This window comes from Dioszegia hungarica (genome assembly GCF_025882075.1).
Source record: "Dioszegia hungarica strain PDD-24b-2 chromosome Unknown MKK02contig_2, whole genome shotgun sequence".
Lineage (NCBI taxonomy): Eukaryota > Fungi > Basidiomycota > Tremellomycetes > Tremellales > Bulleribasidiaceae > Dioszegia > Dioszegia hungarica.
This window is the reverse complement of record NW_026515766.1, coordinates 30838-50016: the sequence shown is the minus strand read 5'-3', so window position 1 is coordinate 50016 and position 19179 is coordinate 30838. Positions and strand designations below refer to the sequence as shown.

The 19179-nt window shown below is 55.7% G+C and overlaps 6 protein-coding genes and 2 non-coding genes across 8 annotated transcripts; 5 read left to right on the top strand and 3 right to left on the bottom strand.

Moving 5' to 3' along the window:
* Positions 1-971: 971 nt before the first annotated feature.
* MKK02DRAFT_39359 (uncharacterized protein) lies at positions 972-1594 on the bottom strand (the record flags this gene model as incomplete). Its single annotated transcript, XM_053090555.1, has 2 exons — positions 972-988; positions 1039-1594. The coding sequence occupies 2 exons, from the start codon at positions 1592-1594 to the stop codon at positions 972-974; spliced, it is 573 nt and encodes a 190-aa protein (XP_052948859.1).
* A 383-nt stretch (positions 1595-1977) lies between these two features.
* On the bottom strand, positions 1978-2079 carry MKK02DRAFT_t16. Its single transcript has one exon. It is a non-coding gene; the product is annotated as a tRNA-Ile (tRNA).
* A 424-nt stretch (positions 2080-2503) lies between these two features.
* MKK02DRAFT_19210 (threonine dehydratase) lies at positions 2504-3745 on the top strand (the record flags this gene model as incomplete). The annotated part of the gene is made up of 2 exons (XM_053086058.1): positions 2504-2804; positions 2853-3745. The coding sequence occupies 2 exons, from the start codon at positions 2504-2506 to the stop codon at positions 3743-3745; spliced, it is 1194 nt and encodes a 397-aa protein (XP_052948858.1).
* A 542-nt stretch (positions 3746-4287) lies between these two features.
* Positions 4288-6206, top strand: MKK02DRAFT_39357 (major facilitator superfamily domain-containing protein; the record flags this gene model as incomplete). Its single annotated transcript, XM_053090554.1, has 11 exons — positions 4288-4428; positions 4472-4600; positions 4635-4690; positions 4723-5002; positions 5046-5075; positions 5122-5357; positions 5392-5700; positions 5733-5851; positions 5895-6007; positions 6050-6159; positions 6194-6206. The coding sequence occupies 11 exons, from the start codon at positions 4288-4290 to the stop codon at positions 6204-6206; spliced, it is 1536 nt and encodes a 511-aa protein (XP_052948857.1).
* Positions 6207-8586: 2380 nt separating this feature from the next.
* MKK02DRAFT_19164 (uncharacterized protein) lies at positions 8587-10218 on the bottom strand (the record flags this gene model as incomplete). The annotated part of the gene is made up of 9 exons (XM_053086047.1): positions 8587-8890; positions 8938-8956; positions 9005-9175; positions 9222-9477; positions 9511-9671; positions 9715-9768; positions 9804-9831; positions 9876-9994; positions 10038-10218. Coding segments are annotated over 9 exons (1293 nt in total), but the record flags the coding sequence as incomplete, so codon positions are not given.
* A 626-nt stretch (positions 10219-10844) lies between these two features.
* On the top strand, positions 10845-11696 carry MKK02DRAFT_39355 (uncharacterized protein; the record flags this gene model as incomplete). Its single annotated transcript, XM_053090553.1, has 7 exons — positions 10845-10909; positions 10959-10964; positions 11000-11030; positions 11080-11196; positions 11308-11424; positions 11483-11564; positions 11680-11696. 7 exons carry the CDS (start codon positions 10845-10847, stop codon positions 11694-11696), a joined length of 435 nt encoding a protein of 144 aa, XP_052948855.1.
* A 666-nt stretch (positions 11697-12362) lies between these two features.
* On the top strand, positions 12363-12464 carry MKK02DRAFT_t22. The gene has a single exon. It is a non-coding gene; the product is annotated as a tRNA-Ile (tRNA).
* A 1177-nt stretch (positions 12465-13641) lies between these two features.
* Positions 13642-16911, top strand: MKK02DRAFT_29216 (uncharacterized protein; the record flags this gene model as incomplete). The annotated part of the gene is given in 15 exon segments (XM_053087751.1): positions 13642-13743; positions 13769-14046; positions 14273-14533; positions 14720-14747; positions 14816-14838; positions 14973-15078; positions 15230-15260; positions 15295-15343; positions 15386-15397; positions 15458-15523; positions 15574-15704; positions 15917-15989; positions 16287-16498; positions 16518-16625; positions 16709-16911. 15 exon segments carry the CDS (start codon positions 13642-13644, stop codon positions 16909-16911), a joined length of 1683 nt encoding a protein of 560 aa, XP_052948854.1.
* Positions 16912-19179: the final 2268 nt, after the last annotated feature.

The window sequence follows — 19179 nt, the reverse complement described above, 5'->3', positions numbered from 1 at the left end:
CGTGCGCGAAAGAGTGGCGGCAGAGGTTCTCCTTCGCCTGCGCTTCGGTCTGCAGTGATGCCCCATGTAGTCTGGCATCTTCGGAGGAGAAGGCTAGTCTGACACGGCCTCAACGAGTAGCATATGCTCAGGGGTAGATCATACATCCCGCACAAGCGCCTGCTTATCTACAGCCAGCTCTCGGTCATCGAATTCCAGCAGTGTCTATCCGAACCGGTCCAGCTCGCCGCTGTAGAGGATGAACGATAGATGACGTAGATATCTGAGATATAGACTGCAGTAGAGAAGAATATCACCGAAAGAGCGAAAGGAAATGGGTACTTGAGGTGGACGAAAGGGGGTGAGGTGGAGATGGCAGTATTGCGGGATGTCTGCGCGACGTCAGCTCAGCATCCACATTTGTCCTCAGCGAGACCAGCATGCCAGAGCAGACCGTGTAAATGTTCGCCTCTATCCCCTTCCCATTCACTCCGCCTCCGCCTCCAACAACCTAGTCCGTCCAGTCGAGGTCAACGGGATGGATACGGTGGGTATGTTATGAGGTCAGGAGGATGGGGCAACAAGCTGGAGCGTGATGGAGGGATAGTACATACGTCCTGAGATACCGAGGCACAGTACTCACTGAGTGTAGCCAACTCACCATGAGCATGATTCTCTCGCCCGCCTGACCCTATCCAAGCAGGGAAATGTACACACGAGACTGGCCAGCTCACAGCCACCAAGGTTCTTCGGAGATATGATCCGGCTGCTGTTGATCAGCTAGCCCTTGGGTAAGGCTGTCATATAGCGGCCAGTAACATGAGCAGAATGAAGTGGATCGATGCCCAGGCCTTGCTGAGCGAACGCGGGTTCTGGGGGTACTCAGGTGAGTGGGAGGGTCAGTATTTGACGTGGTATCGTTCATTAGCCGCCATTTGCACCGAGACTATCATGTGTCTCGGTCATCCATTCACGAATTGTGACGATGTCTACTATAAACCAAGCCAACCTGCATCGTCAGCTAGCTTATTCACGCTCTCTCATCCGTACAAAACTCACTACAACTCCGCTCGTACACTCGCACGCCAAACAGCCTTCGCACAAACCAGCTATGCGCCCGAACAATGATCGGTCCTCCCCTCCAGAGCGGCAAAACATCCCCTCGCCCCCTTCTGCGCTCCACCACATCCGTCTCCCAGCCCCCTTGTCTGAACCGCTTTAGATCTGCCGCATCCACCATATGGTCCGGCCGAGCGGCGATAGCCCAGAAGGACAGTATATGAGCCCGATCCAAGACGGAGGTGATCAGACCGCGATCTGCCTTCGGGTCTTGAGCGTAGAGCGCCAGGATGTCGCGCGCCGAGTACGACCGTTTCTTCTCGTCCAGGGGTACGGTGTCGAGCTGGGTGCGATGACTGTGCGGGGGAATGGAGGAGATGACGACCGGTGAGATGAGTGTCCTGCCGTATAGGACGCGAATGCCGATGGAGAGGAACAGCGCGACTGGAAAGTCGAGACCGAGCTGCAAGCCTGCCCGTAATGCCGAGAGGATGGTGATCTGCTGGCTGGTTGTCGAGCTGCTGAAGTACTGCAGGTGACGCTGAAATGAAATCATGATGTAGGTTGTGTAGGTCACACCGGTCGAGTATCGCTGAGAGCGCAGTATGCCTTAAGCACTTCCAAGCGAAGACACCACGAGGAGGGGAGTAGAACGTTGAACGTACGTTGGGAGCTCGGGAAAGGCGGGCCAGAGCATGACGTCACAGATACTCATTCCTCCCCGGAACCAACCTGACAACCTCAACGGGGAAACCCAAGGCATAGCCAGGGGTCCAAAAGAACAAGCATGGTCTCCGCCCAGCCGCTCCTTGGCCCTGGAGCCAGCCCAGTCAGCCTATATCATGCACCAGCACCGTGCTTTCTCGCCCTCGGCACCTCCCGGCCCGAGACCGCCCATCAGAGGATCCAAAAAGAATTTCCGCCATCCACAAAAACAAATGGTCACTATCGGGCTCGAACCGATGACCGCGGCATTACTATCATTAAAGCTAACAAGCAATTAATATTAGTACCGTGCGCTACCAACTGCGCCAAGCGACCCAGCGCTGCTAACTGAGACAACTGAAAGTCCCGGCTTAGCCGTAGTATACATAGGCAAAGACTGGCCTCGAAACCTGGACAGGTCAAGTCGCTGGATGAGAATGTGCTCATCTGTCTGGTTGGGGCGCGCGCCAGGGTGAGGCTGGGGTCGGTCGAGAGGGCTGGGGCGCTGAAGCTCCAAGGAAGGGAGACTGGTAAAGATGCAAATAGATAAGAGTGTTTAAAAGCCGGCGCGCATGGCAAGCCCAAAGGCGATGCTTGGTCCCACCAGCTGTCCGCCACTCGGCTATTTCACCGGATCATTGCCGGATCATCTTCTGTCTACTGTTCTCCCTCCCATCTCATCTTGCCAGGCCTTGCCGTCTTTCTAGCTCAGAACCCGTATCTGGTCCGATCAGCCATCCCGCCACAACAGCCAGTCTTCATGGCAGACCTCGCAACCTGCGCGCCTTTGACGCCGTCGTCTGTGCGCTCCGCGCACAACAAAATCATCAACCACATTCACCACACGCCGCTTCTTACCAACCGTACCCTCAACAGCATCGCATCAACACCTATTCGTCCGGACGAGAAGGCCCCTCAGATCCGCCTCTATTTCAAGTGCGAGAATGCACAACGGATCGGGGCGTTCAAGGCGAGAGGAGCCTTTCATGCGGTATTGAGGCTGATTGACGAGCTGGGTCTGGACGAGGTCAGGCGGAGGGGACTGGTCACTCATTCTTCCGGTTAGTCTCACATCCTCAGCCCATTTTCTAAACGCGACTGATCGGTAGGGAATCATGCTCAAGCCCTCGCTCTCGCCGGATCCACATTTGACATCCCCGCCCACATTGTCATGCCTACCATTTCGACTCCCTCCAAAATCGCCGGTACTCAGGCATACACTTCACACGTTCGATTCAGCGGGTCTACCAGCCAAGAACGTGAGGCGATGGTTGCCGAGGTCATGGCCGAGACCGGCGCTATCCTCGTCCCGCCGTATGACCACCCCGACATCATGCTTGGACAGGGTACGGCGGGGATGGAGATGGAGGAGCAGTATCTGGGGACGCAAGGGGCAAAGTCGGAGGGATTTGATGCGGTGGTGGCGCCTTTGGGAGGCGGGGGCTTGTTGAGCGGAACGGCGATATGGTACTCGGACAAGCCGGGGACGATGGTGTTCGGCGCGGAGCCAAACTACCAGGGCGGGAATGACGGCGAGATGGGACTCAAGGCGGATCCACCTCGACGGATCGAAACCGTCAAGACCCTCACCATAGCCGACGGGCTACGCACACCGGTCGGCAAGAATCCATGGGGAATCCTCACTGGCGGCAACTCGGTCAAACGCAAATTCGTTGAAAGCGTCTACAGCGTCACGGATGATCAGATCAAGGCGGCGCTAAAGCTGGTCATGGAGCGGATGAAGGTGTTTGTGGAGCCAAGTGCGGTTGTGCCGCTGGCTGTGATACTATACAATGATGAGTTCAGGCGGATGGTGGCGGAGAGGCAGAAGGAAGGGGAGGTTTGGGATGTGGGGGTGATCTTCTCAGGGGGGAACACGACCATCGAGGCGTTGATAGCGATGTTTGGGGCAGGGGATGGGGTCCAAGGAGAGGAGGGCAAGCGGGCGGAGGGAGTGATGGGGCTCGACGGGAAAGCTGTGGCGGAGAATATAGCTGGTTAGGGCAGCTTAGTATGCGGTACATCATGCAAGTTTGCGATCTAACGCTGACACTTCGGGCTACTGACGTCCTGATCAGATGTCAATCGAGAGTATATCTTACCATACCCTCCCACCTCCTATGGGTGGGTACTGCCGGCAAGTAGCGAGTCAAAGAGTGACAGTCGGCTGATCCAGGCCACATGTAAAGGCGGTCCATCTTGGAGCTTCGCATCGCTTAGGTCTCGAGGTTCACCGCGTTGACTTTTGCGCAGGATATACATGCCCATTCAGATGTGGCTATACCACTGCAAGTCGTCCTCATCCCCCTGTTCTCTGCCAGACCAGCCGCCACGCTCGCAGCGCCAAGAGAACGCTTATCGCATCGCACGTCGAGCTTGACCGAATTCCGCACTTCGGCGCCGATCGGTCCGGCCGACGTCGGTCCTGCCGCTTCACCCACCGGCACCTCCACCTTGCACCTGGCCCGTTAAGCTCTTATCCTGATCAGCTGGTATATAGACAGAGGAGCGGCAGCAGCATGCGGCTCGTATCTCCCAGACAAAATGCAAACGACTCATCCAGACAGCAAAACCGACCAGTACGGCGAGAAGGACGAGATCAAGCTGTCCGAGGTGGTGGTTCAAGGAGATGATACCAATGTCGGTCTGGCAGCGTACGAGGAGTCGAAGCTTTTAGGGGAGATTGTGAGTCAGCTGCTACTCTACAGCGTATCTGGCTGACTAGCAGACTCCCGCGGAGAGCAAGCGAATCCGGAGGAAGATCGACATGTTCATCTTACCCCTCTTCCTCCTCACCCAAACACTTCAGTTTATGGACAAGACGGCTCTGAACTATGCAAAGGTCTTTGGAATGGAGGTGAGCCAGACTCGTGAGCACAGCTGATGATCAGGCCGCAATGGGCATGAGCGGGAACCAATACTCGTTGGGCGCAGCTATCTTCTACATGTAAGTCACCCCTCGATCTGGCTGACAGTCAGAGGGTACCTTGTCTCACAGCCGGTCTGGTCCTACCTGATCGGCCGCTTCCACGCAGGGCGGATAATGGGGACCACCGCAACGATCTGGGGTCTGATGGTCCTGGTCATGGTTTGGTCCAAGAACTTTACGCACGTCATGATTACTCGCTTCCTCCTCGGCGTCTTCGAGTCCGCCGTCACCCCTGGTCTCTCCCTCATGACGGCCTGGTGGTATACCCGAGACGAGATCCCCTTCCGGCAAACTATATGGTACTCTGCCAACGGTATTGGAGGCATGGTCGTAAGCTTAATCTCTGCTACGCTGAAGTGAGGCTGATATACAGGGAGCACTGATGGCCGCTGGGATTACTTTCGTATGTATCGATCTCGTCAAACAGCGAGCTTCCACTGACAATGCAGCTCAGTGACGAGCCTACTCCCCGCTGGAAACTCATCTTCTACATCCTCGGTTCCGTCACCGCCGCCCTCGGTATCTTCCTCTGGTTCTTTATGGCGGATGGTCCCAGCAATGCTCGATGGCTCAAGAAGGAGGATCGCTTATTGGCTGTGGCTCGTGTCGCATCATCCGGTGTCGGTGTCAAGTCGCTTGCCTTCAACTGGGAGCATGGCAGAGAGGGTCTGATGGATCCCAAAAAGTACGTGTCATCAAGGTCATGTGCTGATATTCAGCTGGCTTCTCTCTATCGCGATGTTCGGTTCCTCCGTCCCTAATGGCGTCCTCACCAATTTCTCCGGTACTATCATCAAGGGTCTCGGCTACTCGACCTTCAATGCGGCTTTGCTCGACTGCGCTGGCCGCTCGCTCCAAGTCTTTGCGCTTCTCATCTCCGGCTTTGTCGCTTCTCGCTGGGCCAACACTCGACTACTCATGATGACCATCGGCAACCTCATCTGCGTGTTCGGGACGGCATTGATGGCCTTCCTGCCTTTCACCACTCAATACACCTGGGGACGTCTGATCGGGTTCTGGCTGGTCAAGTGAGTATGAACCATGGCGTTGCTGACTTCAGTCTTCAATCCATCGGCTTTACTATGGGACTGGTCATGATCTCCTCCAACATCGGATCATACTCCAAGCGTGTCGTCGTCTCCTCCTGCGTCTTTATTGCCTACTGCGCTGGCAATGCCGGTATGTCCCTTTTCCCAATATGTCGACTGCGCTGACCATCCAGTCGGGCCCCTCACAGCGCTCGAGACTGAAGCGCCCGTCTACCGAACCGCAGCGATCTGTATGATGGCTGGATATATGCTCAAGACTATCTGTCACTGCTTGCTGTGGTTCTACGTGAGTGTCCGCTTCTCTTCTTCGGTGACGCTGACATCGTAGATGTGGCGCGACAACAAGGTTCGTGACCGGAAGTACGGTCCAGCAGACGTCAACCTCGCTGCGGACAACGGTATGCGCGGAATGACCGAGAGAGAGAATGTACACTTTAGGTGAGCAGCTTCCCTCGATCAAAGCTGACCCCAGGTACGTCTTGTAGTGTCAAAGTTTTGCGTAGCGGGAATAGCGGGAAGAGAGTAAAGTCGCTACTATAGTGTGAATGTATGATGCATCTCGTGATCATGCCCCAGCTGTCCAAAACCCCGAGTCATCTAGATCAGTCTGCAGCCAAAAAGAAGCAACGTCCACCATGCCCGCCAGCGAGTCAAAGGTCTCGTCGTTGAGTGCCATATGCGAGCTCGGCCCAGCGACGGCGTTCAGTTGGGCGAAATCCATTGGTCCCGCAGAGAAGGTAGGCATGGACTCGGCTGCGACGTGAGCGCTAGCACATCACACGAGTAGAAGACGGACCTGATTGCACTGCGCCGATCTGACTGGCGAGGTCATCGACCTTGCTCCGAGACGCTTGGAGCCGGCCGTCCATACCGGCCTCCTTCAGATCCGCAAGTATAGCGACCAAGCGATGTATGACCGGAGCCATATCCTGGGTGAAGGCCGAGGCGGGTGCTAGGCTAAGAGCAGACGAGATGTAATCGAGACAGAAGCCGACCGCGTTGTGCAGCATGTAATCCTGAAATCAGCTATGTCCCGTTCGAGCTCACCATGGACGAGTTGAGAGCCGCTTGGTAAAGCTTTGTCTCGAGTGACCAGCGAATAATGTCCAGAGCGCATGTCGCTGCGGTACGGACCGCGAGGGAGGCGACACTTGCTATGTGACCCGAGCTGTTGTGTCTGATCCCAAAAGAGTTGAGGTAGCTGTGATCAGCTTGACCAGATTCGAGCTTACCATCTGGCAAAAGCAAGAGGGACCCGGAGACGGTGCCGATCGATGACCGCCTGGTCCGACCGTATGCTGGGATCATTGAGTGTCTCGACGCGCGAAGATGGATCTGAGTCAGCTCTGAAGAGGGTGGCTACTCACCTAGTCCAGCGTGCCAGCGAGCTCCCCATACGTCCAGGTAGCCACTGTATTCCCCCAGCAATGCTTCCCACCGCCCATCCACGTCCCGCAGATCCGCAGGATCAGTCGGCGAGAAGGGAAGTGACTCCCTGTACTGGACAACGAGGAGCCAGATCTGGATGTACGATACCAGCCGAAAGTCAAAGTCGGTGATATAGGATGCGAGGACGATATCGTGGGGAGTCTGAGCTTGGTCAGGCGAGGGGAAGAGCCAGGCGCTGGCTTCGTGGAGGGCAAGAGAGATTGATGGCGCGGAGATGGGGAGGCCCGACATAAGGCACATACTGTCGTTAGCTTGACCGTACGATATACTCACATCAGCTCTGCTGAACAGCAGGACATCCAAATCCTGAGCCGCTTAATCACAGCTCTCCCCCGCCTGCGCGATTCCGCAGCGTCCCCACTACGTTCTTCCAGCCGAAAGGCCCTGAAAGCTGACGCAGAGTGCTGCATCCCCAGCTCCATCGCCCATCCAATCACCATTCTACACATCCGATGATCCGAGTACCACTGACTGAACATCATGGCCGCGTTGACGTCGTCTTGCGTGATTGCGCCAGCGGTGATGATCCGATGACGGGTAAAGGCGATACAGGATTGGTGTAGCCTCTCCGTTTCGGCCGATAGTGTGGAACGGACGCCAAGTGTGAGGATGACATCCCGGAGGAGGCACGACTCACTGGGGAGGTGGTCGACAGGGAGGAGCGTGGCGAGCCGAGAGGTGGAGTAGGTCCGGTATTGTTGAAACAGCTGGTTTGCCTGCTGAAGAGGTATCAGACCGCTTTCGATGAGCCCGGCGCCTGTGAGGGTTGGGGGTGATACTGTATCATTGGGGTTTAGTGACGGAGGAAGGTATGGCTTGGCGACCGGCTGATAGTGGATAGTCCGCTGTGTCGGTTGAAGATCGATATGCGGGAGGGGCTCCGCGTGGCCTGAAAGAGCGGTAAGCTCGGGGGTCAGGCCCAGCCGGGTGAGGATAGTGCTGATAGCGGACTCGTGATGCCGTAGTACCTGGGCGTGCTTCTCCAAAGACAGGTCAGGATGTTCATCAGTGGACTCTCGCCGAGCACGCGCCGCTCGGGGCGAGTTGTAGATGCAGTCCAATTCTGAGCGCTGGCAGCTACATGGTCAGCTCCCAGCCAATCAGCTAGGTACCCACCGCTTGCAAGGATCAGCGCCATCACAGCGAACCTTCGACTTGCGACAAGCTAGACATGCGAGTAGTGAGCGAGACATGGCGTGAGAGAAAGATGCTCGATGGTCTTCAGCTTGATTTGGGGTCTTGGCGTTCGAGCAGAACGTTGAGCACTTTTAGCGGCATCTCGGTAGACTGCGCTGCGGCCGTGTATCTAATACGATCATGGGTGCCGCAGCATATGGTATAGGATCTAGCTCTGTACAGCGGATGAAGCACGATAGCAAGAGTCCGAGCAAGACACGATATGACATCACGGAAAGACTATTCCCCTACACCCAGAACCACGTCGACAGCTACTTGGTCCGCAATCTCTTTCCGCGCAACTACAACTCGCCCCTCCTTGATGACACCCCAGATCCCTTCCTTCCCACTGTCCAGCACACGGCAGTCCTCGAGCGGGTTGGCGACGAGGACGAGGCAATCACCATAAGCCCCCTCCTTGATGATGCCGAGCTTGGGATCGTCGAGCTGTTTGGCGCCGTTGACCGTGGCATGGGCAATTACCCGATGAGATGGGACAAGGGCGTGACGTTGAGTGAACTCCTCGCTCTGGAGGTAGCCAGTCCTAGAGGTCAGCTTCATTAGTGACGGGGGAGAAGGGAAGAAACGTACCCGTTGGTCAAGTCAGTTCCTGGGTTGTCAGCTCGGCCCAAGTGCTTTGGGGGAAAGTCAAGCTTACCGAAGCACACGCAAACACCCTCCTCCTCAGCAATCTGGATAGCTCGCCTGCCAGCATCCCGGACCATGGCGTTCTTCTCCCGCATGTACCCCGGCAGCGTCTCGTTCCAGGGAGCACGGCCTTTGACGGTGGAGATCATGAGCGTAGGCGTGAGGAAGGTGCCCGTAGAAGCTGGAAATTAGCTAGTGGCATTGTAGATGGGGGATTAGTGACCTACCGAGGAGCTTGGCAGTGTCGCGGTCAATCAGGTTGCCATGCTCGATACCCCTCACGCCGTTGTCGACGGCGCGGCGGACGGCCTCAGATGTGTACGCATGAGCAGTAACGAGAGTAGCTCTCATATCCTTGGTCACGCCGACAATGGCTTGAATCTCCTCGTTTGTGAATTGGACGCCCTCCAGCTTATCTAGCATTAGCATGCTGCAGGCGGTGGACTCACCAGTAGGGCTAGAGACACCGCCAGATGTGCAAATCTGACTATCAGCTCGGCGCAACTTATCACCCACCTTGATATGCTGAGCTCCCTTCCGGATCATCTCCCTTGTCGCCAGAGTCACACCATCAACCCCATCCGCCAGAGTGCAAAAGTCGATATCAGGAGCACAGCACAGACTGTGAGCGGGAGCCTCTCGAGGGCGGAAGTCACCATGACCGCCTGTCTGGCTCACTGAAGGATCAGCTGAGCTACGTCTCAAGCAAAGCAGACTTACGGATGTTACCGCCCTGGAACAGCCTCGGGCCAGGTGTGAGCCACTGGTCCACAGCTATTGATCAGCGATTTGCCCCTCCCACTGCTTACCTTCCTTCTGGAATACATCGGCTCCGCCCTGTCGGTCAATATGATCCCTCCTGCGGTAGTGGCGGTACTCACCACATCTCGCACAGTAGTAAATCCCCTGGCAAGCATGCTCTTGAGGGTGTACGTTGCGCGCAGCTTGTGGTCGACAAAGCCAGTAGCGGGACGACCATCCGAGAAGTTGATATGGACGTCTGCAGCATCAGCCAGGTCCGAGGTGAAGCATCAACTACTCACGACAGTCAATGAGTCCAGGACACAGATATAGCCCCTTCATCTCGATGGTACGCGCTTCGTCGGGCGGAGTGAAGTTGGTCACGGATTCAGAGTCAATGACCTGGGTAAAGACGCCATTCTCGATGACAACGGTCACACCCTTGCGGACAGTATTGGTTGCCGCATCGACAACGTTCGCATCTGGCTCATCAGCCCAGCTCTACGTGTCACAGCTTTGAACTCACCCTTGAAGACGAGCGGACGGGCCGAGCTAGGTTGCCAAGGGACGCTGTTGATGTCGCCCTTGGGAGGTGCGGCGGGCGTGTGATCATTCGGAGCGGTCCATGAGCGAGAGTCAGACATTTCGAAGCCTTAGTGAGTAGTCGAGATGATATGAGTAAGAAGGATAACATCAAAAGGGCAAGACGACCCGGGACGCATTTGTACCGCCCACTCTGCCGGAGCGGGAAGACCGGCCGGTGAAGCCGATCGGTCCCTTGCAACCGCATGGGCGCCCACGAGCATGCAAGCATGCAACGAAAGGGGTATCAGAACTTGTAGTGACGCACAGCGAGATGATCATACAGTGTCTCGAGCCTCCTGGGTGATATGATATGTACGAGTCAGAGATGAGTGGTACCGAAAGGGAAGGTGGTGATTTTCAGGCACGACGTTGAATGTTGACGCGAACTTGAGGTTGCACCTTTCCAGGAAATTCCAATTCAGAGCATTCTACTTATATCGCATTCTCATTCTGATCCACCCAGCATGCTGAGAACAGGAGGGCAGACAGCTGCGCAGTCTCTCAGGCGGATATCTACAACTGCAATGCGGCGGGAGGAAGTCGTGGGCGTGGTCGGCACTGCCCCAGCCAGGCGGTCTGGTGGGCTGAGGTGAGTGCCAAAAACGAGGCTTCCTCCGAACGCTGCTAACGATATGTAGGACAGGGTGAGTACCAGATCATATTGAAAGACTACTCACAGCACTGACATGAGCTCCAGGCTTATGGGTTTTGTGAGTTTGATCCTCGTATTGCCGAGGGTACTGGTCCTGACCCGAGTAGCTGCTGGGCTTCGCCTCGGCTTCCTCGATAGGCCTGTATTATTTCCAAGGCGTCACAGAAACGGCATCTTCGCAGCTTCTGGAGAGTGTCGAGAAGTTACAGCGTGGGGCTGGCAAAGTAAGTTGCTACTGGTCCGTTCCAACCTCTTCTCAGCCGGAATTTAGGGAATGGGTCTTTGTGTGCTGGTCACGGGCGCTATGGAAATGTCCCCACAGCTGATGATACCAGATCTCGTCCCATCTAGAACGTCTGCAGGCTGTGGAGAAGGAGATGGCGAGTCTGAAGGCGGGAATGGCGGCGAGGGACGATGTAGGGAAAGTCCGAGGGGAGATGCGGAAACTGCATGTGGGTTTTGCCTCTGCTCCTGCTGCATTGTGACGAGTCTGGATGACTGACATGACAGGAGGGTCTTCACCTCGAGATGCTGGATCTGAGAGCGCATGTCTGGGGGGTCGAGCAAGATCTGGGGAAAGTGGTCAAGCAGGGTATGTGTTGGTTCTTCCGTCAAACATCCCTATCCCGTTCTTGGCCCTCCATAAGGCTCTTGCCACCATTCTTACATCGTGCGTCCACACCACAATATGAGGCTGACTGCTGTAGACTCTATCAATATATGAAAAACAAGGCTGGCCTAGCTTTGACGTATCAACGATGCACCAGAATCATGGCTCCCATGGCGCACGCGTCGCGCGCCGTCCAAGAAAGAGGTGTGTGTGAGGGAGTGCAACAAAGCTGGCTTGTACATATACGGGTAACCTACTAAGCGAGCTGGCCGGAAGGCGGCGTAACCACGCCGTACGGCTGCTCCAGTCACAAGGGGGCAATGAAGCAGCAAGCTTACCAGCTTTCGTATCCCCATGAGCTTAAGTCCTACATTTCGTCTCCACAGGAGTGGGTGGGCATGAGCGCGATGTCCAGTCTCTCAAAGGTCTTCAGCACCCGATTGCTAACGTATGCACTGATGGGCGGAGTGGGTCCACTTGGCGGCCTGACCCGCAAGAGCTGGGCAGCAGTTGGGCAGCTGAGGTGAGTCCCTCCTATGGACAGCGTGCATGCCAATTTGAGGTCCGTCCTCGTCTCTTTAGGCGTCATGCGCCCATTTCTGCACATAGTCAGCTCTCTCGGCCGACCCAAGCCTCACCCTGGCGCGCGCCCCAACCAGACAGATGAGCACATTGTCATCCAGCGACTTCAGCTGTCCAGGTTTCAGAGCTAATTTTTGCCTTTGCCTTTGTATACCACGGCTAGGCAGAGACTTTCAGTTGTCTCAGTTAGTAGCGCTGGGTCGCTTGGCGCAGTTGGTAGCGCACGGTACTAATATTAATTGCTTGTTAGCTTTAATAATAGTAATGCCGCGGTCATCGGTTCGAGCCCGATAGTGACCATTTGTTTTTGTGGATGGCAGAAATTCTTTTTGGATCCTGTGATGGGCGGTCTCGGGCCGGGAGGTGCCGAGGGCGAGAAAGCACGGTGCTGGTGCATGATATAGGCTGACTGGGCTGGCTCCAGGGCCAAGGAGCGGCTGGGCGGAGACCATGCTTGTTCTTTTGGACCCTGGCTCTACCTTGGGTTTCCCCACTGAGGTTGTCAGGTTGGTTCCGGGGAGGCGATGCATGTGTATGCTCGCAGCTGTCGAGCTTGCACTGTGGGTTGCTAGCCTCGAGAAGAAGTCATGACATATTCATCGTTGCTCTGTATGGGCTCTGTATGGCTCTCGTAGTATACAGCCTTTCTACATCACTTCTTCCCCTTGACCGCCTGAATGGCTTCCCCAAATCTGACCTTCGCCCCGTGCGTCTTGGACACCGAGATCCTCGCCTGTCTCTTGGCACAGTGGCATACCAGCCCCTTGTGCTTCTCCTCAGCGGATGGGCACTTCATGTTACGGTAGTCTTGGGCCTCGCGGTATGCCCTGTGCCGGACGCGGAGGTCATGAACTTGCTCGATAGCGCAATGAGTCGTTCTGGATATCAGCTGTGTGACTCCTCTTTGGCTCAAGATGATTGCGACTCACACAGCGCCAATAAAGTAGAGAGGCATGATCGGCAAAGTCACCACCCTGAACACCAGCTCCTCCCCTCTTGTCACTATCTCGACCCCATGTCCATCGCCCTTGATGTGGACGCGAGTCCAGAACGCAATGCGGGCCATCTCTGCCTTCTTGTCCTCCCGTTCCGTGTGACGCTCAATGCGAGTGAGGGCGCGCTCGGTGCGGTCGAGCTTGACGAGGAGGGAAGGGCGTTGAGGGTGGTGCATGGGGAGACGAGATACGGTCTCGGAGAGGTGTAGGTACTGGTCCTCAAGGGCATGGTAGTGGTAGTACTTGGTCGACATTGTGTGTGTGTACTAAAGAGTCAGCTCAGGTTGGCCTTTGGAGGAGGGGAAGCAGGCAACAAGGGGGGTACAACCGGAGCGAGAGGGACTTACAGCCGTGGAGGGTATATCACCTGATCGTAGTGGCCGCGATGTGTGATGCACGACGGAGAGCAGGCTGCAATATCAGCCTTATAGCCTGAGAAGACGTGGGATAATAGAGGGGCTGGACATCCTACTCACGCTAAGATGTTACTTGGCGGCGAGCGGTTGCTGTGGGTCGGAGGTAGAGTGGAGACTGTGGAGTCCAGCAGCGGTGGTATGAGGTGTATCTATGAGTATTGCTATGGGGTGTGATGAGAATGCCAGAGGTCAGGTAGAAGTAGGGAGGCAAGATGCAGGAGACGGCATGGCAGCTAATATAGGCCAGCCATGTACCCCAACAAAGCAGAAGAGGCTGGCCAGCGGAGCGTTCCTGAGCCAGGCTAACATGTCTCACCTAGCCTTTTCGCTCCAAAGTGATTCTGTGGCGGCTCGCCCGCCCTCTGCCCTCTTATGCGATGAGCGTGTCACCCGGGTGGGTCGTAACGATGCGCCGAAGTTGAGGAAAGCCGCGCCGGGACCGGGGAGGGCCGTCAGTGTGATGTGGGGGAAGTGAGTAAGAGGTCAGGTAGGTGTCTCACAACCCAGAGCCGCTCGTTTGCTCCATTCACGCGGATATGTGACTGAGACGACGACCCACCAGCATGTCGGATGATCTGGCTTGCTGATATGCTCATGACGAGAATGAGGTACATATGAAAGGCATCATCGCCTGCTCGTTTGTCAAGCGGGCCGGTTTGGGCGGCTAAACCAACTTCGACGTCTAACTTCTCTCTAGCTTTCGACCATCTACATCTTATAACCAGTCCCACAGCGCAGCTCTCTGTCGCGCCTCCGGATACGACCCTGCTACGATGGGCATGATGCGCTGCCGAAGTAGCCTCAAAATCGGACGCCAGTACCAGATACTGGTGACGTTCCCCACTGTCCCCACCTCGGCGCGACAACATCTCATTACCGAGTCGACCCCACTCCACCGCCTACACCTTGCGCCCTCAGTCACTGGCGAGAGAGTCGGACGCAGCTGTCAAGGAGCATGGTCAGTCACCTACGGGACCTCTTTGTCGGGTCTGGGCTAATCACGAGATAGCTCCAACTCGAGCGATACTCGTTCTTTCGTCTAGCTCTAAGGCTGTCTTTGCCTAAGCGCTCGGACCGTATACCATCTCATGCTCGTATGTCAAGCAGCCCTGTAAGCACAACCGAAGCGATGCTGATGATTCAGGAAGCCTCGTCTCTTTCCGGGAGGTGAAGTCTGTCTTTCAGGATCTGCGCAGTAGGTCCTGCACCTGTGCCGCAGGTGGACGTAGCTGACGCCCAGATCTTCCCGCTGCACCGAGTCGGGTCAGTCGGCCGTCGAGGTGGGCTCATGGGTATGCTCGACCGTAACCATAGTGAGCTGGCCATCTAGCTTCATACCGTCTGCTTGGCATTCTGCAAGGCGGACTTTCTGCAGGTGGTCATGAGCTAACCATCAGTATGTCATCGTCGCGATCCCCCAAGTCGGCGACGGCGACGGGTTTCGAGCTGCTCAAGGTGGAGCCCGCGGACCCGGCGGGAGGCTTGCTGGCCCAGACTCTCACTGTGAGGCAGATCTAAGAGCTGAGCGGGCTGCTTTGATATGCCGAGGCTGAGCTGATCCTTCGGTAATTTATCAACCATGAAGATCTACCGGTTTGGCTGGCGATGCAGGAAAATTTCAAGGTGGTGTATGGCGCAACGCTGCTCTTAGCAGTCCTATACTGCCAACGGCGCCGGGAGGTCTCGTCTGTCTCAACGACAAGGATGGTGAATAATTAGGGTATGGTAATGACCAAGTTCCAGCTGCTCCGATGCTTCGGATATATCAGTGAGTAGATCTAAACGGTCACAAGCACAAAGCTGATTTCAGACATCGTATACTGTAAGTTCCCAAGGCAGTGTACCTGCTTCGACTCAAGGAGGTAAGAAGCTGATCGTACAGAGTGACCAGACTACTGCTGCGATCAAGATGGCTATTAGCTGCTAGCGCTCTGCAGACCGAGACAAGGTGGGTAGAACGTATCCCCATCTCCTGGAGAGTAGCCGCTGATTTTGCAGACGGCCAAGCCGTCCGTCAGAGACCCGGCTGGGCGGATATGCCAAAAGTCAAGGCGTCGAAGGTCACGATGCAATGCGCAATCGCTCCGCCCAGGAGAAGACACACCTCTCCACTCGTCATTACTACTCGTGTAAGTCAGACCAAGGTCTCTCATTATCCCTATTCTGCCTACGATACCTCTCTATCCTGCCTGCTGTACATCTCACTCATCACATCCTCTCCCACATAGACTTCCCAGCTTATCTGCACGGACAGACTATATCTACTGGTTATATATCGCCCGAGCATGCATACCATATCTTCCCTCTTGACCATATCTGCGGTTAGAGCACATTATCGCAGGCTATCTAGCAGGAGGATTTCGAGTGGCTGCGGAGAGAAGCGCCCCATCTCAAGAGCGGCCGATCCAGATATTGTCTTAAACTCTGCATACCGCCATCTCCTCACTCCATCTGCAACCTTGGCGTTGATCCCTCCTTACCCAAGCTTACTTCTTCTCCTGGTTCACCGCTTACAGCGTCGCGCTATTCTTTCCCTCCAACCCCGTATTCCCCTTGATCCCGTTCACCCGCTTCATGCCCTTCAGTCCCACCGCCGCTCTCATCTCCTTCTCACCCGCTACCACGAAACCCTTCATCTCGCCTGCCTTCGGGATTGCGATCAATGTCCCCTCAATCCCCTCCAATCACTAGAGTAGCACTCCTACCTCCAGCGCCTTCCCCATTCCCCATCGTCCCGCTCTGCGCCTTCTGCGTCTTGAAACTACCCGCCTCGGCCGGAGCAAGGTAGCTCGGTTCGTACGCCTCGGCGATGAGATGCGAGCTGGAATAGGATGTCGATTCGTTCTTGGCACGGGTAGAGGGATGAGGGTGGTAGCCTCCGACTCGGGGGTCATGGTGGCGGTGGAGATCTGGCCGATGTTGTGTACTGCACTGGATATCAGCTGGTATCCCGGCGGGCCGGAATCAGGAGAGCGGAGAGCAGCAGGAAAGCGAGAGGGAGAATATCGGAGAGCAGAGAAATCGGGGCTTACGCTTCGATGGGTATCCTAGTGAGTGCAGTAAATGTCACGTTAGGAGCAAGACCAATAGCCCCATTCTCGTATTCTTGTGTCCGCCTGAGCGAGCGAGGCAGCAAGAGGATTGACGAGCGCGATGCATGCGGTGCTGCCAACTCGTAGACAATGGGGAGACGATGGGCATGGGAGTAGAAATGCGCAGCGGAGCCCTTGTTGGCCTCTGATTACGCTGGTAGCTGAGGAGCAGGACTGGGTGGTCGAGATAGATGGGTGGGGATGGTCCGAGGGAGCGGGAAAGCCCGCGAAAGATAGGAGCTGAGGCAGACGGCGCGCAGTATGAGGTGGCTGGGATGCGAACGAATGCGTGAAGGGTAGGGATTGTGATTGAAGATAGACGTCAGAAAAGGGGGCTGAATGCTTGCTCTTAGCGATCTTTGGAAAGAAGGGGAGTCTCTTCAGGTCAGCTCTGGGCTCATGACGAGTCGAAGATGGATAGCTTACTTGGTGCGGCTGGGGTAGGTGGTAGAGATCTGAGGGAGAGAGATGGGTTACATACATCAACCCCGTGTAACAATCACGGCCAACTCCCTCCTCGCCCCTTCCTCACGGCATCACTAGTGATCGAGACGAGGTAGCGATCATACCAGCATGTCAGGATATCAGCATGATGAAAGGCTCGAGCTGCGATAGCAAGCGGAGCAGCTCTGATCTGCTACTGGGCAAGCGAGGTCAGCGAGTCAGCCAGTAGCATCTCGAGGCGATCATACGGGCAGAGAGAGGCAGGGAGGAAGGGGATCCGGGGAGTAACGGGGTCCAACAATCACTCTAACCTAGAGCTCCGAATCGTACTACTCTACTACTGCCTACTACTGCCTCGTATTGCCAGCATGCACAAGCAGGAGAGGCAAGACAAGATGAAGAAGAAGCTTAGCGGGAGTTGCCGCCGGCATGCCTGTGCAGGAATGTTCTAGATGCCGTCACTGCATCCGCCACGTTCCGCAAATTTCCCTATTGCCGAAACTCCGGCTGGTCTCGCACGCGCCCTATATAAGAGTGCGTTTGGACTGATTTCGTTTCTTCATCGTATCATACTCTGCAGGTCAGTACCCCTACCATTCTATCCCTCCCCCTTCCCTCCCATACCCCCCTTCTCCCCCTCTCCGTCCTCCTCTCTCACTCGCCCGGACTCCAGCTGACCCCCTCAGGATTTCTGTATAGTCACTGTTCTCTTATGCTAGTCCACACTAGTCATAAATTCCACGTCGAGGCGATGATACAGTACCCGCTCGGCTCTCTTACAGAGGCATTTCCAGATCGCTCTCGGGTGTGACGGATCGAGGACGCTGGCGGTTGATGTTGAGCTGAGCTCTAGGGCAAGGCAAGACTCGGCTGTGGGCAGAGCGGGCTTTCTGATCGACGTTCCTATCACCACATTGCGTAGTCTGTCTTGTATCTTAGCTAGGTGAGCATGCATCCCACTCTGTTCTGCACTTGTCTGTCTTCTTGTTACCTCTCTCCAGCCTCACCCCACCCCAATCACCTACCCTGATGACCTGAGTGCATTTGGCTTGAGGACGTTTCGTCGCTGCTGAAAAACCCACGCTACCTAAATTAAACCTCTGATACTATCCCTCCTCCTCCCCCTTTTGGTTTTGTGGAAAATCTTCAAGGGGCTGAGCTGATCCAATCCAGAGTTGTAGTTCTATATCATGCCCAATGCAAATTTTCTGCTCAGCCATCTCGTCTCGTCCATACCGCCTTCTGCTCCAGCCTTTTGTCTTTGGCTTGCATCAGAGTTGATGTCCCTCATTCTTACCTCCTTTCACCCTCACCGTCTTCCAAGCCAGCCTCCTCCACCTTACTTCCTCTCCCCCATCCCTTCTACCTGATCGCGACACCTCGTTATTCTCGCCTTTCCTGTTCCTCTTCTCTCGCCTCTCCATCCTTCCCATCCTTGTTCCGGCTTCGTTCGCGAGCTGACCACATACCTGAGTACTGATCTTAGGCTCGCCTTTCCGTATATCCACATCGCTTCGATCGACCTCCCCTCATCTCCCTTTTCCCATTCTCCCACTCCCCTTCCACGTCACCTCATCTCGACTATCACCTGCCGTCCCATCCACGCTCTCGCTCGTCCGATCTCCAACCTCGGGCAATACTACATCGGTGTTGGTACGGCCGATACAGGCATGGGAGCTCTGCTCATTGGCGGGACGGCGCGGCGGGTACGGTGTGCTGGCTCGGTGTGGGAGGATGGCTGGGTGGGGGAAGAGATGTCTGCGTGAGGGTCGGCTATGCGGGGCAGGATGGGGCGGACGAGGGGCTGTCAGGTCTTGATTGGGGCGAGGTTGTCGGCGCAGTATGGGGGGAACATTTGCTTGTGCGCCCTTTTTGTACTTTGTCTTATGTATCCTATTACATTGTCTCGCTCATGGCTAGAACCTTCTTGGTAGCGGTACAGCTACCTGTGCAAGATCGGGACTTGCACACTGCGCGCAAGCAACGTCGGTTCAACGATCACCACATCACTCCCGCATAATCTCAACTCCGCATTCCTCATATCTCCCCACCTGCAGACTTTTCCCGA